The sequence below is a fragment of the Arvicola amphibius genome, chromosome 14 (genome assembly GCF_903992535.2).
Source record: "Arvicola amphibius chromosome 14, mArvAmp1.2, whole genome shotgun sequence".
Classification (NCBI taxonomy): domain Eukaryota; kingdom Metazoa; phylum Chordata; class Mammalia; order Rodentia; family Cricetidae; genus Arvicola; species Arvicola amphibius.
In genome coordinates, this window is record NC_052060.1 from 1,829,354 (window position 1) to 1,844,850 (window position 15,497).

Below are 15,497 nucleotides of genomic sequence, written 5' to 3' on the forward strand. Positions count from 1 at the left end.
TTGCAGAGAAATGCAATTTTTATTTATTAGAATTTTCCACCTCCTCCCCACCTCCCAGAGAAATGCAATTTCTTAGTGTGCACGCTTTCCTTGCCACAAGTCTAGCACAGCACTTAGAGAGCACATCCGCCTCGAATGCGGGGCCCAGCAGAGGGACAGCGGGACGTGGTCCCTGCGGGCCAGGCCTCTCCGCCTGTGCTAGGCGCTGGTGCTTACAAGGCAGCACAGAGCCGCTCCAGCTGGCCGGGGTTGCAATTACTCAGGAACTTCAGCTCCTTCCTCCCTTCTTCCGTCGGAGCTGAAACAGTCAAACACACACAAATGGCAGCTTTTTCCTACTCCAAACTGTGGCCAGGGCTTCCTCTTCAGCTCATCACCCCTACTACTACTAAAACCTGAGGTCTTGCCCCTCCACCTCCAGCTCCCCACAATGCTGTACTGATTTTCCACCTCCAATTTCATGTTCTATTAGCTTAAACTTTGCTTTTGGTGGGGCTAGAGATCAAATCCAGGGCTTGGCACATGCTAGGCAGTGACTCTACAACCAATTATTTCTAAGCCAAGTCTCCTGTTGCCAGTGTGAACTGGGACCACAGCATCATCACTGGCTCCGTTATTCAGGGATAAAGCAGTTTACTATCTACGTGGCATGAAGCAGACACACAAATAACTACAATGCTTGCAATACAAGTTATCAGATCTGCCATTAAGAGTCCAGAGCTTCTGAGCTGGGCGGAGGTGGCGCATGCCTTTAATCCCAGCACTCAGGGGGCAGACGCAGGTGGATCTCTGTGAGTTCGAGGCCAGCCTGGTTTATAACAGCCAGTTCCAGGACAGGCTCCAAAGCTACAGAAAAACTCTGTCTCAAAAAACTTAAAGAGAGTTAAGAACTTTTGAACCCAGACTTCAGTTCAGGGGGCTCAGACAGTAGCCCAGACACAGACACACTGTGAGACACTGCCTTAAAAAAAGAAAAGAAAAAGGACAGAGATAGCAAAGATCTGGGCTGGTGATAACATCTCAAATAGTGTCACCTCTTCTGAGTGCCTCAGCACTGCTGTCTTCGATGAGAGCCACCGAGTGAGTGTTCCCCAGTGTGATGGCTGCATTCCACCGAGTGAGTGCCCCACCGGTGTGGTGTGATGGCGCAGCCTAGACACGCACAAACTACCCAGGAGCCGGCTGGAAAATTGTTTCCTTTTCTAGCACCAATGCTTTGTTCTGAACAAGGTGAGAATTTAAGCAGAAATATAATTTCTTTCGTAAATTAAAATGCAGCCACTTTCAAATAGTATTTTTGTATTCTCTTACTATACAGGAAAAGTCAAAAAGAAATACAAAATATAGGTTGCTGCTGAGGGTAGAGAGTAAGGCCTGGGGTACGGCTGGACTGGGCCACGTATCGAGTGCTTGGCCCACAGCTGGCGGCTCTATTTCTGGGGGGCTCTGAGAACTTGTAGGATTAGGGGTTCAGCAGAAGGGAGCAGGTTCTTGTCAGAGTATCCTTGAGGGCCACACTTTCTCCAGGCCTTCCCTTTCTCTCTGCCTCTCTGTTTCCTGTCTGCACTGACATGAACACCCTCTGCTCCTACACATGCAAGATCATGGAGCCAAGTGGTCACGGCTGACCCTTCTGAAGCTGTGAGCCCAAATAAGCTTTGGGTACCCACCCAGTCATGGTGATACCAAATGCCCCGTGCACCGACTCAGCAGACTGTGCAGTGAGCAGCGCAGGGGGTTGGGGGGACAGGTGGAGACACGACTGACCTTTCTCATGCTGAAGCCAATTATTCTCTAGATAATACTGGAAAGAACTTTCAAATTCCTTTGGATTATAGTTGGAAATGAGGATGGGAACAAAAGGATCTAAGGCATCAAATCCTTCCTGGAGAGGAAAAGGTGAAAGACACAGTGTTAGTGGAAGGAGAAATGAGCCGAGACGCCTGTGCTGTGAGGACAGGGCCTGTCTTCTGCTCAATTCTCGCCCACTGGGCCTTCCTGCCTCACAGAGGACGGCTACATGTCGGCTAGTGACTTCTTATATCGCCTCTTAAGTTTGAGGCCAGCCTGATCTAAACAGGGAGTTCCAGGCGGCTAGGGCTACACAGAGAGACCATGTCTCGAAACAAGATAAAAATAAAAGAGAGACATGGGGGCTGGAGAGATGCTCATCAGTTAAGAGCACGTGGTACTGGAGAGCCGCCATGTTTGAGTTCCCGGCACCTACATGGTGGTACGCCCATCTGTAGTCCCGTTCCAAGGGATCCAAGAGACACATGTATGCATTCAGACATATAAACTGAAATAAATAAATCTAAACAATTTGGAGACATAGATTGGTAAGATGCCTCAAAACATAAAGGCACTTGCCAGCAAGCTTGACGATACCGTAGAAGAGAACGGATTCCTCCAAGTTGTACTCTGACCTCCACATGTGCCCTAGCGTGTGAGCTACCCTCAAAACAAAAAATAAGAGACAGTCTCTAGAGCAGTGCTTCTTAACCTTCCCAATGCCACGACCCTTTAATACAGTTCCTTAAATTGTGGTGACCTCAACCATAAAATTACTTCTGTTGCTGCTTCATAACTGTAATTTTCCTATTGTTACGGACGATAATGTAAATATCTGATATGCAACCCCAAAAGGGTAGGGACCCATAGGTTGAGAATTCTTTGAGACAGATGGTTACTCTAATGGAAACAGAGAAACGTGACCTTTCCCAGAAGCTCGTGCGGCAAATACGCTGCTCGGGACTTAAAGAGAGACCCGGTTTGGCTCAAACTCAACACAATTGCACCTCCATGCTGAAACAAAGAAAAATAGTTGAATTTTATAAAGCTGGAAATGACAGACCCTCACCAGCTCTCTGTAGGTATTATCCACAAGTGTCACGACAGCACAGTTTAGCATAATTAATTGGCAACAAATCAGTTATTGCTTCTTGATTTGGCTCTGACAATAAGTCACTACAAGACCTTAAGGTTACCATAGTATACTTTTGCTTTCCAATTTCTTCTGCAATGCCAACAAGCCTACCACTATAAGCAATTGAATGAAGCAGAGGAACTGAAAGTGGAGGCAGAGTGAGCTGTAAGGCAGCCCGAGTTACAGAATGAATCCTATCTAGCTGTCTGTGGGCGCTATGGCTCACGCCTCAGCTCCAGCACCCAGGAGGCGGAGCTGTGTTCCAGGTCAGCCAGGGCCAAACAGTGAGACCCAGCCTGAAAAAAAAATTATAGTATCTTTAAAAAAAATTATAGTACTTTTTTTTGTTTGTTTGTTTTTCAAGATAGGGTTTATCTGTGTAACAGTCCTAGCTATCCTGGAACTCACTTGATAGTGAGTTTAAGGCCAACCTGGTCTGAGATCCGCCTGCCTCTGCCTCCCAAGTGCAGGGATTAAAGGCGTGCGCCACCACTGCCTGGCAAATTTTAATGTCTTAAAAAACAAACAAATAAACAAAAAGAGACAGACAGACACACACAATAGTAAAGGAACTTTCTACAGGGTCACTGTAGACAAAACCACAGCAGAGACGGCCACGCACTCTCCTCTGCACGTCTTGAGAGTCTTGGGCACTTACCCAATCATTTTCCACCATTTTCCTTAGGCTGTGGACAAGGGATAGTTCCTCCGGGGCAATCTACATGTTGCCAACAAGAGAGCAAAGAGATTAGGACTTTACTTTTCTGGCTGTGTCCTGAGAAAATTGAATGGACAATTAGATAAAAGGTCAAGTTTTTTTTTTTTTTTTTTTTTTTTTTGGAGTCAGGGTCTCTCTGTAGCTTTGGAGCCTGTCCTGGAACTAGCTCTTGTAGACCAGGCTGGCCTCGAACTCACAGACATCCGCCTGCCTCTGCCTCCCGAGTGCTGGGATTAAAGGTGTGCGCCACCACCGCCTGGCTAAATGAAAAGTTTTTAACTACTATAATCACAGTACGAGAATATTCTTCCTCTGGAGTAAGAGAGGTGAGGAGAAAAGAGAGGAAGAGGCAGGCAGGAGGAGAGAGGATGATTGTCCCAAGTACACCTTCCTCCCTTCATATTTCTGATCTCTACATAGAAAATAGCAGAAGCAAGGTAGAAAGCAAAGCTCCCGGGGCTCCTGCTGTTCTGTTCTTTCTAACATGTTCCCTTGGCTTGCAATGCACGATGGAGCATGTAACGTCATGTGCTGGGTGGTCTACTGCCATCAGACTGGCCCAGCGACAGCCCGTAGGACATTTTCTTGATTACTGATTGATGGGGGAGAAGGAGAGCAGACCACTGTGGGTGTTGCCATCTGTGGAGAGGTGGCCCTGGGGTGTAAAGAAAACAAACTGAACTGGGTATGTAATCTGAACTGTAGTAATCCCAGCACTCAGGGAGGCAGAAGCAGGTGGATTGTTCTGAGGCCAGCCTAGTCTACAGAGCGAGTTCAGGACTGGCTCCCTAACTATTGGGAAACCCTGTCTCAGAAAACAAAAAAAGAAAAAACCGAGCAAGCTATTAAGTATCACTCCTCCATGTCCTCTGCTTCCTTCAGGGGACAACTGTCATATGGATTTGTCCTTTCACCCACAAGTTGCTTTGGGTCATGGTGCTTTGTCACGGCAACCTAAGGCCTACTAAGCTGAGCGGTGGCAGCGCACACCTCTAATCCCAGCACTCTGGAGGCAGAGGCAGGCGGAGTTCAAAGCCAGTCTGGCCTACAAAGCTAGTTCTAAGACAGGCTCCAGAACTACAGAGAAATCCTATTTTGGAGGAAAAAAAAGAGAGAAATCTTGTCTCAGAAAACAAATAACAACAACAACAAAAAGAATGCCAACTAAGATTTATATTTCCTACTTTCTTTTTTTGGTTTTTCAAGACAGTTTCTTTGTGTAGCTGGAGTTAAAGACATGCGCCACCAGTGCCCAGCTGACATATGTTCTTTTCTTTTTTTGAAGCTAATTCACTGTCTTCCTCCCCCTTTTTTATAGTGTAGAGATTGGAGTCTGTGGCCGCTTAGGTACTGGGCATGCATGTGCTCACCATAGAGCTACTGCTGGCTCGTTTCCACTTACCTTTTTGTTTTTTTTTTTTTTTTTAAAGATTTAGTTTCTTTATTTTTATCTTTTTTTTTTTTTTTTTTTTTGGTTTATGGAGACAGAGTTTCTTAGTAGCTATGGAGCCAGTCCTGGAACTTGCTCTGAAGACTAGGTTCGCTTCCAACTCACAGAGATCCACCTGCCTCTGCTTCCCGAGTGCTGAGATTAAAGGCGTGCACCACCACTGTCCAGCAAGCTTTATTTTTATTTATTTTTTTTAAAAGCATTTTATTTTGAATTACACGTATTTGGGGGAGGGTGGGGAAGAATGCGCAGGTACTTAAAGAGGCCAGAAGAGGGTGCTGGACTCCCTGGACCCAGGCTCAGGCAATTTAGCAATTACTGGCGGGTGCTCAGAAAGGAGTCCCCAGACTTTCCTTCTGTCTGTATGTCTGCAGGCCAGAAGAGGGCACCAGACCTCATTACAGATGGTTGTGAGCCACCATGTGGTTGCTGGGAATTGAACTCAGGACCTTTGGAAGAGCAGGCAGTGCTCTTAACCACTGAGCCATCTCTCCAGCCCAGCAAGCTTTATTTTTATGTTATATTTTTCCTAACTGTATGTATGTCTACTGCGTGAGTGCTTGGTCCAGAGTCACGGATGGTTCTGGACTCATCTGGGGACCAGGAACCACTTGGGTCCTCAGTAGAGGACCCACGCAGCTGTTGCTCCAGCTCCAAAAGTAATTTAAACTCCAGGGCAAAAAAGCATCCTATGTGGCCCACCCAGGAAAGCAGCAGGCCTTGTGTGTGACAGAGTCAGAGCAAACAAATATTCCTACCAGGGTCCTGTCTTCTCTTTTCAGTGTGGTCCTTCCCCAGAGGGCATTGACCCCATCCACTGCTACCAGGAGGCGGAAGTGTCCTTCGGAACTCAGGCTCCTGAGCTCCTTCAGCACGATCCCGACGGCGTCTGTGGCATTCCTCACGCGTGTTATGCCCTGTTCAACCACTTCTCCCAGAGGACTGCCCTTCTCGGTGCTCTCTCTCTTGTTCCAAACGTACTTCCCTTGAACTTTTATCTAAAGGTCGGCAGAGAAAGAAATGAAAAGCTGAAGGCTTTCCCATCAGGATGGAGGCCCATGGGACTCAGCTGAACCACAAGGGTACAATGGTACAATGTGGAGACCGGACCTCCAAACGCTCTACCAGGAGTTAGTTTCACGACAGCTAAGGCTGTTACACAGAGAAACCCTGTCTCGAAAACAAACAAACAAAAACAATGACCCTGTCTCAGATTTCTATGTGCTGGGAATAAAGGTGTGAACCACCATGCCTGGCCCTTCTGGCTGAAAGGTCCAAACATCATCCTGCACACCCCATAGTGCTCATCAAATCCCAAGCTTCAAGCGTACTAGTAAGTGATCTCTACTGAGCTATACCAAGCCTTGGCATTCTCATTTTCCTTATTTCCTTTGTTGTTGTTGTTTTTTATAACAGGGTTTCCTCGTGTAGCCCTGGCTGTCCTGGAACCAGCTCTGTAGACCAGGCGCCTCTAAGTGTGTGATGAAAGGTCTGAGCTACCACCACCCAGCTGGCACCTATTCCCTAAAATACCTTTATTTACTTGTGCATGTGAACATGCATGCATACATGCATAGAAAGTTAGCTTTCTTTCTCATCACGTGGGCCTGGTTTCTAAGTCAGGTTGAGAGGTACAGCAGCAAGCGCGCCATCTGCTGAGCTCATCTTGTCAGTGCACTCTCGCCGCAGACAGACTGTACAGTGGGGAAGCCTCAGTCTAGAGCTCAACCTAAGATGCCAGAGGGCTGGGTATATGCATTCTGGGGTGAGGCAGAAGGACTGTAAGTTCAGGGTCACCTTGGGGAACATAGTAGGCCCAGAGCCAGTCCAAACTACAAAGGAAACGAAACAAAATAAAATAAGACTGGAATGAAATCTTTTTTTTTTTTTTTTTTTTTTTTTGGTTTTTCGAGACAGGGTTTCCCTGTAGTTTCTAGAGCCTGTCCTGAATCTAGCTCTTGTAGATCAGGCTGGCCTCGAACTCAGAGATCCGCCTGCCTCTGCCTCCCGAGTGCTGGGATTAAAGGCGTGTGCCACCACCGCGCGGCTGGAATGAAATCTTTCAAGTTTTTGGTTTATCAGGAGGAAAACCTTACTGCTGGCCATGTGCTTGTGGAGGATCAAGGTTCCCCCAGAGACAGTAAATTGGTACACACATTGGCACTCAATGGACAGCTTATAGCTGTTGTTAGTCCACTGTGAGCTAAAATATTAAAGGGATACAAAATGGCTTATTTATTACCAATTGCAATGTCAAGTCTCCATAGCACCCAGCTACTCAAGGTGCAAAGATGGAATCTGGACAAAGGTCATCCTGTACTGAATTCCTAGCATGCAGTCACCTGGCTCAGGAAGCGCTTATTGGTGGTTTTGAAGTTCTTCAGCCAGGTGGATGCCTCTAGGGGCTGATCGAAGCGCTCTCTGTTGTAGGTGGACTGCAGAAGCTCCCGGCAGTTCTTCACCCAAATATGAGCTTAAAAAAAAATTGCATAAAAGTGAGGTAACCCAGACACAGAAAGACAAACACAGCATAAGTGGATATCAGACATAAGATAAAGGATAAGCAACCTACAGTCCACGACCCCAGAGAAGCCAGGAAACAAGGAGACCCCTAAGATAGACATGGATCCCCTGGGAAGGGCAGGTAGAAAAGGTCTCTTTAGTAAACTGGCAGTGTGGGGGAAGGCAGCAGGGGCAGGGAGGAGAACATGGGGATTGGAAGACTGAGTTGGTAAAGGGCAGAGGAGGAGGGCAGGAAAGAGATGTCTTGATTGTGGGAGCCACTGTAGGGTTAGCGAGAAACCAGACGCTGGGGAAAATCCCCGGAATCCACTAGGATGGCTCCAGCTAAGAATCCAAGCAATAGCAGAGAGGGGATCTAAAATGCCCTTCCCCTGGAATCAGATTGATGACGACCCTAATTGTCATCATAGAACCTTCATCCAGTAACTGATGCAAACAGATGAAAAGATCCACAGCTAAGCCTCCTCGAGTCCAGTCATAGGGAGGAGTGATAATATGAGCAAGGGGCCAAGACCATCATGGGGAAACACAGAAACAACTGACCCGAGCTCGTGGGTGCTCACCAGCTCTGGACTGACAGCAGGCAAACCAGCATAAAAGATGAACTAGGCCCTCTGAATGTGGGGGCAGTTGTGTGGCTTGAGCATTCTGTGGGCCACTAGCAGTGGAACCACTGTTTATCCCCAGTATACGATCTGGCTTTTTGGAAACCTCTCTACCTAGCTTAGATACAGGGGAGAGGACCATGGTCCTGCCTCAAGTGATAACAGACTTTGCAGACTTATTAAAAAAAATTAAATTAAAGTAAATAAAAATTGGTAGTGAGTCAACATGACAGTCCACTCAATATCTTATATACTGATTATAATGCAATGTTCAAAGATCAAGAACAAAAAGGATCAGTCCCCAGTACCATCACACACATATCTTATTTTAACATGCTTCTCTAATCTGAAGAGTCACGCATGGGACTGGAGAGACGACACAATGCTTAGGAGCACTGGCTGCCCTTGCAAGGAACCCAGCTTCAGTTCGTAGCACCCACATAGCTTCTTTTGCGTAGCCCTAGCAGGCAGTCTTGGAACTCAGCATGTAGACCAGGCTGGTCTCAAACTCACAGAGATCAGTCCACCTCAGCATCCCAACTGCTGAGATTAAAGGCATGTGCCACTACCACCCAGAATACTGCCTTTTCTTTGTTTTTTTGAGACAGGGTTTCTCTAACAGTCCTAGCTGTCCTACTCGCTTTGTAGGCCGGGCCGGCCTTGAGCTCCCAGAGACCTGCCGCTCTGCCCCCAAGTGCGGGAATTGGGATGTGCCTCCGCCTGGCAGGACTGCCGCCAATTTTTAAAGGCAGATTAGAAAGCGTGGGTTCACCAACACTGGACAAGAGACGGTAGATGCCAGTGCGTGGGTCCAGACCCACAATGGAGAACCGACCCAGAGTGTGGAGGGCTGTGCAGGCGCTGCAGATCTCACACAGTAACTGACAGGACAAAAGTGGTGTGTGGCTGTAGCCGGCCCTGTGACAGGGAGGCAGGAGGGCTTTGTTTCAACTCAAGAATTCAGAGTTATTATGGACACTATAGCATGGCCATGATCTCTTAGGCAGTCACAGAGAAGATACACAGGAAGCTCGTACCATCCGGGATATGCAGAACCAGCCAGTCATGTTTTGCACAGAAATGAACAGCATGGCAAAGACTGAGAGTTTTTCCTGTTCCCTTCTCCCCATCTAACGCGTGTGTTAAAGAAAACATCGTGATGAGCAAGACATTCCCTACCCACAGTGTTCACACCAGGTGTGGTGGTGCACTCAGTCATCACGGGAGTGTGTAGCCAGCCACTGAGACACAGCAAGACCTCGTCCCAAACCCAGCATCTCATTCTCCCAAAGGAGGGGAGAACGTACGAGGACCCAGACATGTCAGAAAGGATACAGAGAAGATACCGCACAGCGGGGTGAGTGAACTTGGTATTTTTCAGGTAGCCCAGAAGCTCTAGAGCTGGCTTCCTTACCATCAGACAAGCTTCGCCGAAAGTCTTCACCTAGGCAAAAAGGAGGAAGAAGATGGGCAGGAACTTCTAGCCGTTCTAACCATGTGCACACGAGACCGATACCATACACCACCGCACATCCAAATGCAGTTATGAGAGGCTGGGTTGGCACCGAATTTGAAATCCATCCATGTATTTTAGCTAAAATCTGGGGTACATTGTTTCATATCAAGTAACACAAACAGGTAGCTTTTGATGATTATTTTTAAAAAATTATTTATTTTATGTATATGAATGTTCTATTTGCATGAATGACAGAAGAAGGCACCAGATCTCATAGATAGTTGTGAGCCACCACGTAGATCCTGGGAATTGAACTCGATCTCTGGAAGAGCAGCAGTGCTCTTAACTGCTGAGCCATCTCTCCAGCCTGATGCTTCTTCTTTACATGTACTTATGATGTGAGGATGGGGATGAAATCCAGAGCTTTATGCACACCAGGCAAATTAATGTAAGTGCTCTACTAACTGAGCCCTTTAAACCCAGTGCTGTTGTTTTTTTTTTTTTTTTTTTTTTTTTTTTTTTTTTTTTTTTTTTTTTTTTTTTTTTTTGGTTTTTTGAGACAGGGTTTCTCTGCAGCTTTAGAGCCTGTCCTGGAGCTAGCTCTTGTAGACCAGGCTGGTCTCGAACTCACAGAGATCCGCCTGCCTCTGCCTCCCGAGTGCTGGGATTAAAGGCGTGCGCCACCACCGCCCGGCCAGTGCTGTTGTTTTTATAAAAAGACCTCTCCTCCTCCAAACAAACCAAACTTACGGTGTAGGACCCAACAAGCCCAAACTGTACCATGCAAATGAAATAAAGATAAACAGAGCAGAAATGTTTTATTAGGCAACATGACAGACAAAAAATAAAGAACAGCAGGAGGAGGCCTTCGTATAAATGGGATCATGGAAAAGAAGCGCACGGTGCTATAGCTTGGGTACGACCTGCTCCCGAAAGCCTCATGTATCTGAAGGCAGCTCCCAGTCAGCAGTCAGAGATAGGGCTTTGGGAAGTGCCAGCTCTCGTGAGCCAAAGACAGATTCATAATCTGACAGCATCACCACAAGATAGGGCCTAACCAGGGAGGCATGTGCACTGAGGTCAGCTCACAAAAGGGTGTATCTTGTCCCTAGCCACCTCCTCTCGGTCTTTCTCTCTATGCTGCCGCACTTCCAAGAGGTGGGCAATCTATGTCTGCCAAGCTCTTCTGCCATGATTCCACTATGTCACTACAGCCCAGAGCAATGGTGTCCGCTAATAATGAACTAAAACTCTGAAACTTAGACATTTCTGAAGAACAGAAATTCAGCTATGGACTAGTGAACACCACAGTTACTACTGTTTACCTTTTGTTAGCTACTTAAGTACATTGTAGAACCAGGTAAATATTCTTTTATAAGCAGTACCCTGCACTTACCACATACATACATTTTTTTTTCTGTTTTTCAAGATCTCGTGCAGACAATGAGGACCCTGAAGATCATTCTGCTTCTTCCTCGCAGAGCACTAGGCTGGTAGGTGTGTGCCCCCACAGACAAGGGTTTGCACTTGGACCTCAACTGTAGCCCAGGCTGGCCTATTACTCAACATACAGTCCAAACTGACCCCAAACTTGAAGCAAGTCTTCTCCCGATGACTCTCAAGTGCTGGGATTACAGTTATGTGTCAAAATACCTACATTAAATTCACTTAAAATAATCATCTGAATGCCACTATTCCAGGAATCTTGCTCAGTAATTCACGGAAAAGGGTTCTACAATGTACTTAAGTGGCTAACAAAAGGTAAACAGTAGTAACTGTAGGGTTCACGAGTCCATAGCTGAATTTCTGTCCTTCAGAAATGTCTAAGTTTCTATGTCTCTCATTTACTCATTTAATCCTTTCCCTGACAACTGCCCACTGTACTTTGGGCTTCCCTGTCTGGTCTCTGTATGAGCACCTACCTGCATCATGTACCTAGGAGGCAGGCCATGAGGAAATACTGTCTTCAGATCCTGGAGGGGGATGCTGTAGTACTGGCCCTCATGCTGCTCCCCATGCTTAGCCTGGAAACACAAACGAACAGGGGCAGGAGGTCATGGAGTGACACGAGCTTTGAAAAGAAGGTAGGCTGGGCATGATACACTGCCTGCCGTCCTAGCACTGGAAGGCTGGAACAGAATTATCTTAAATTCCAGGCAATCTAGGCTATAGAGCCCACACCTCAAAAAAACAAAAACAAAAACAAAAAAAACCAAACCAACCAAACAAAGCCACCACAAAAACAAAAAATCCACAAACCAAAACAAACTAAAAATTCCAACAAAAAACCACAACAACCAAAAAACAAAACAAAATAAAACAAAACCTGAAATCAAACCACGCCTAAAAATAAGCTAACCACCACAAAGAGCAGCTACTCCTGCCAGGCCACACAGGGGCAAACAGCAATATCTCAGAGCAGGGAAAGGATGTCTTTGAGAATAAGCCCAGGGTGGCCTTGAACATCCGACATTTGTCTGCTGTAGCTGCCTGACTGCTGGAGTTACATAGTGTGCCACTTGTATTTCCACTGAAAACACAGGCTGCTGAGACAGCAACATGGCTCAGGGAATAAACACACTTGCTCCAAGCTTGACAACCTGAGGTCCAAAAAGGAACCACATGGTGGAAGGAGAACAATCCCTAAAAGTTGTTCTGTGATCTCTATATGACATAGGCATAAATCCATTCCCACAACAAATACATCTAATGAAGTGTTGCTATCACCAAATCTAGTGCATATTATCATATAAATTTGGTGGCCTGACTAATAAAAGTTAGTTGTTCAGCAATTATTGATGGGGACCAACATGATTTCTGCCACCCGGATTCTTTCATGCTATGGAGATGCTTCAGGCATGTAGTGAGATCATCTGCATGATGCTGTTTCCATAGAAACCCTAAAGAACTTGAAAAATAGCAGTGAAAAACACTTTACAGTGACTTCATTAATTTATTCTATTTCATTTTGCATCTGTGAGAACAAGTGAACGTTAACTACAAATTCTAAACATACCCTGATGAAAATATGTTTTGGTAAAGGGATATCTTTTTAAATTTCAACCATCATATTAAGATGGGAAGAATAAGATTGGGAGAAACACACAAAAAAGCTGATGGCTTCCTTCACACTAAAGACTGCACTGACTTCATTTATAAGAGATGGTTCAACACTGGCATAGAGAAGAGTCAAGACCCAGGCTATCAGGCTGTGAACCAGAATAAGGAGCACCACTGCTGACAGACGCCAGGAAAGAAAAATGTCAGCTCTGGTGAGCTTCTGAACACACCAGTACACGACAAATCCTGGGTTCTCAGCACACTACTCAAGGGTTATCCCGCTGCGTTTACCACAGGGAAAATTCTACTGCAACATAACCACAACAACTTTGAAGTTTAAAATATATACCAAATGGTCATTAAAGGAAAGCTGCCCCCCAAACTAAAAGATAAATAATTAGTACCAAAGTTATTTCAGAAGGAATTGGATTTAGGCAATTTTTTTTGTTTGCTTTGAGACAGGTTCTCTCTACATAGTCCTGGGTGTCCTGGAACTCACTCTGTAGACCAGGCTGGCCTTGAGCTCACAGAAATCCCCTTGCCTCTGTTGGGATTAAAGGCGGATTAAAGGTGTGCACCACTATGCCCAGCTAATTTAGCCAATTCTTAATTCAGCAAGATTCATGGCACTAGGTGAATTCATTATTAAGATCACATCAGAGGACCAGTTAGTGGTGGTGCATATCTTTAATCTCAATACTTAGGAGGCAGAGACAAGTGGATCTCTATGAGTCCAAGGCCAGCCTGTACCAGGACAGTTAGGACTGCTATATAGAGAAACCATCTTGAAAAATAAACCAAACCAACTAAACAAACAAACAAATCACATTAGAAGGAACGCAGACTAACTTTGTACTTTCTCTTTCCCCAGCACTGCAGAGTCTGAGTGACTCGCCCAGTTTGCTGATGTGGAAAAGGAGTGCACGGCAACGCAGGATAGGATCTCTGGAGCCCCCGCCCCCACAACTTACCGGGTCAGTGTCACTGGTGCGGGAAATAGTTCTGGGACGCTCAGCTGGAACTGGATTGCTCTGAGGTGCTTGGGCACTCACGTGTAAAAAACACCTCAGGTCCAACTACAAAAGGAAAGTTTTTAGTGTCCTAGAGTCATCAGGTTTTTAGACGCTTGTTGTCACACTGAGGGGTCAAGCTATGTCTCTAAACATGACATTAAATACATTTTAGTTCTATACAAAATGGATCCTAATAATTCAGTAAATCAGTCTGTCTCAGCACATACATCGCTAGGCTAGGACTCTCCTACATGGAAACAAAGAATTCTGTCCACTGCTCAGGAGCTCAGGGCAGCTACCGATAAGCTAAAATAACTCCGGTTTTGTTTTTGGGAGATGGGGTCTCACTATATAGACCACACTGGCCCCTAGTTTATCACACTCCTGTCTCCGTTTCCCCAGCACTGAGACTAACTGCTGAACCAGCTCTCCTAGCCACACTTATTATTTGGAGTTGAGGTCTTGCTTAATTGCCTGGGCAGGCCTTGCATTCTGGGCTCAGTGAAGGCTCTTATCTCAGCATTCTGAGAAGCTAGGAACACAGGGTAGGTGTATCCATGTGCTCAGTTCAGGAAATTTGTTTAATTCACTTGCCACCATGATGCATGATTCCTAATATTTTAACATTCTGTGGCATAAGAAATGAACCCTCAACCATGAGGGTTAGTGTGGTGTGCGTCAGTGTGGAGGGTCGTAAGCTCCCCTAGAATGGTTCTTGCTCACTCACAGGATGTATCTGGTACTAAACTCAGAGGTCTGGCTGCCTCTGCCTCCCGAATGCAGGGATTAAGTTATATCATCTTTCCTTTCTTTCTAACAGAGTCTGGCCTTCAACTCTAAAGATCTGGCTGCCTCTGCCTCATCAGTGTTGCGAGTAAAGGCATGTGCCGCATCTGGCCTGTAATGATTACCTAGCTAGCTATGGCCCACAAGCTAACAATCTTTCATTAGTGACATGTAACTGAGGGACTATGTAAAGTGTCCAGCTAAGCAAAAAGCTAAGTGAACCACACTCAGGAACTTACAGAATGGTGGTAGGAGACACAGATGGAATCTTTGGAGATAAATACAGGAGAATACTAAGGGAAAATTTCAAGTTAACAGAACACGGGGACGCATGTCTATCAACCAGCATTCGGTAGGGCCAGGAGCCCAAGTACAGCTTGGGCTGTATGAGATGCTTCCGAAAGAAAAGAGTCCCCCAGATGAGCTTAATGACAGCCTTACAAAGGCGTGAAATGATTCCCGGTATGAGATTAGGATATGAATTCAAGAGGAACAGAAGAGGGTATTTGAGTGTATAGCGGGGGAGCTGCCTTCTAAGTCCCCAGCAACTTCCAGAGTGTAGTGACAGATGTGGCCTGACAGCTGTGAGGTGAAATAAATCCTCTCCTCCCCAGACTGGTTTCGGGCAGGTGTTTAATCACTGTCTGAAAAATCCTACCGAAGATCACAACCAGGTTTCATTTAGAAATCTCTATTCTTTTTGTCATCTTTTGTTTTCAATAAAGTTTTCTTTGACTTTTTAGACAGGGTCTCATTCCTAGGTGGCCTGGAACTGCAGACTAGGCTAGCCTTCAATTCACATAAATCCAACTGTCTTTGCCCCAACTTAAAATGTTTCTTAAAGTATATTTATTTGTGCTTGTGCACAGGAATGTGCATGTGCCAAGGTACATGAGTGGAATAGCCTGGGGAGGTCTTCTGTCCATCTTGTGGGGCCCAGGGATCGGACGCAGGTTGTCA

At 45.9% G+C, this 15,497-nt stretch overlaps 1 protein-coding gene across 6 annotated transcripts in view; it reads right to left on the reverse strand.

Annotated features, from left to right (window-relative positions):
- Dap3 (death associated protein 3) overlaps window positions 1-15,497 on the reverse strand; it is a 30,378-nt gene continuing 14,881 nt past the window's right edge. For all 6 annotated transcript variants that reach the window (XM_038311139.1, XM_038311137.1, XM_038311142.2 and 3 more), the window contains 10 exons: window positions 13,710-13,814; window positions 11,601-11,702; window positions 9,558-9,666; window positions 9,260-9,352; window positions 7,437-7,567; window positions 5,853-6,092; window positions 3,585-3,644; window positions 2,716-2,805; window positions 1,768-1,885; window positions 1-298 (listed from right to left, as the gene is read on the reverse strand). In XM_038311139.1, coding sequence (XP_038167067.1) covers window positions 213-298; window positions 1,768-1,885; window positions 2,716-2,805; window positions 3,585-3,644; window positions 5,853-6,092; window positions 7,437-7,567; window positions 9,260-9,352; window positions 9,558-9,666; window positions 11,601-11,702; window positions 13,710-13,814 — 1,134 coding nt within the window. In that variant the 3' untranslated portion in view covers window positions 1-212. The remainder of the gene's footprint in view (window positions 299-1,767; window positions 1,886-2,715; window positions 2,806-3,584; window positions 3,645-5,852; window positions 6,093-7,436; window positions 7,568-9,259; window positions 9,353-9,557; window positions 9,667-11,600; window positions 11,703-13,709; window positions 13,815-15,497) is intronic.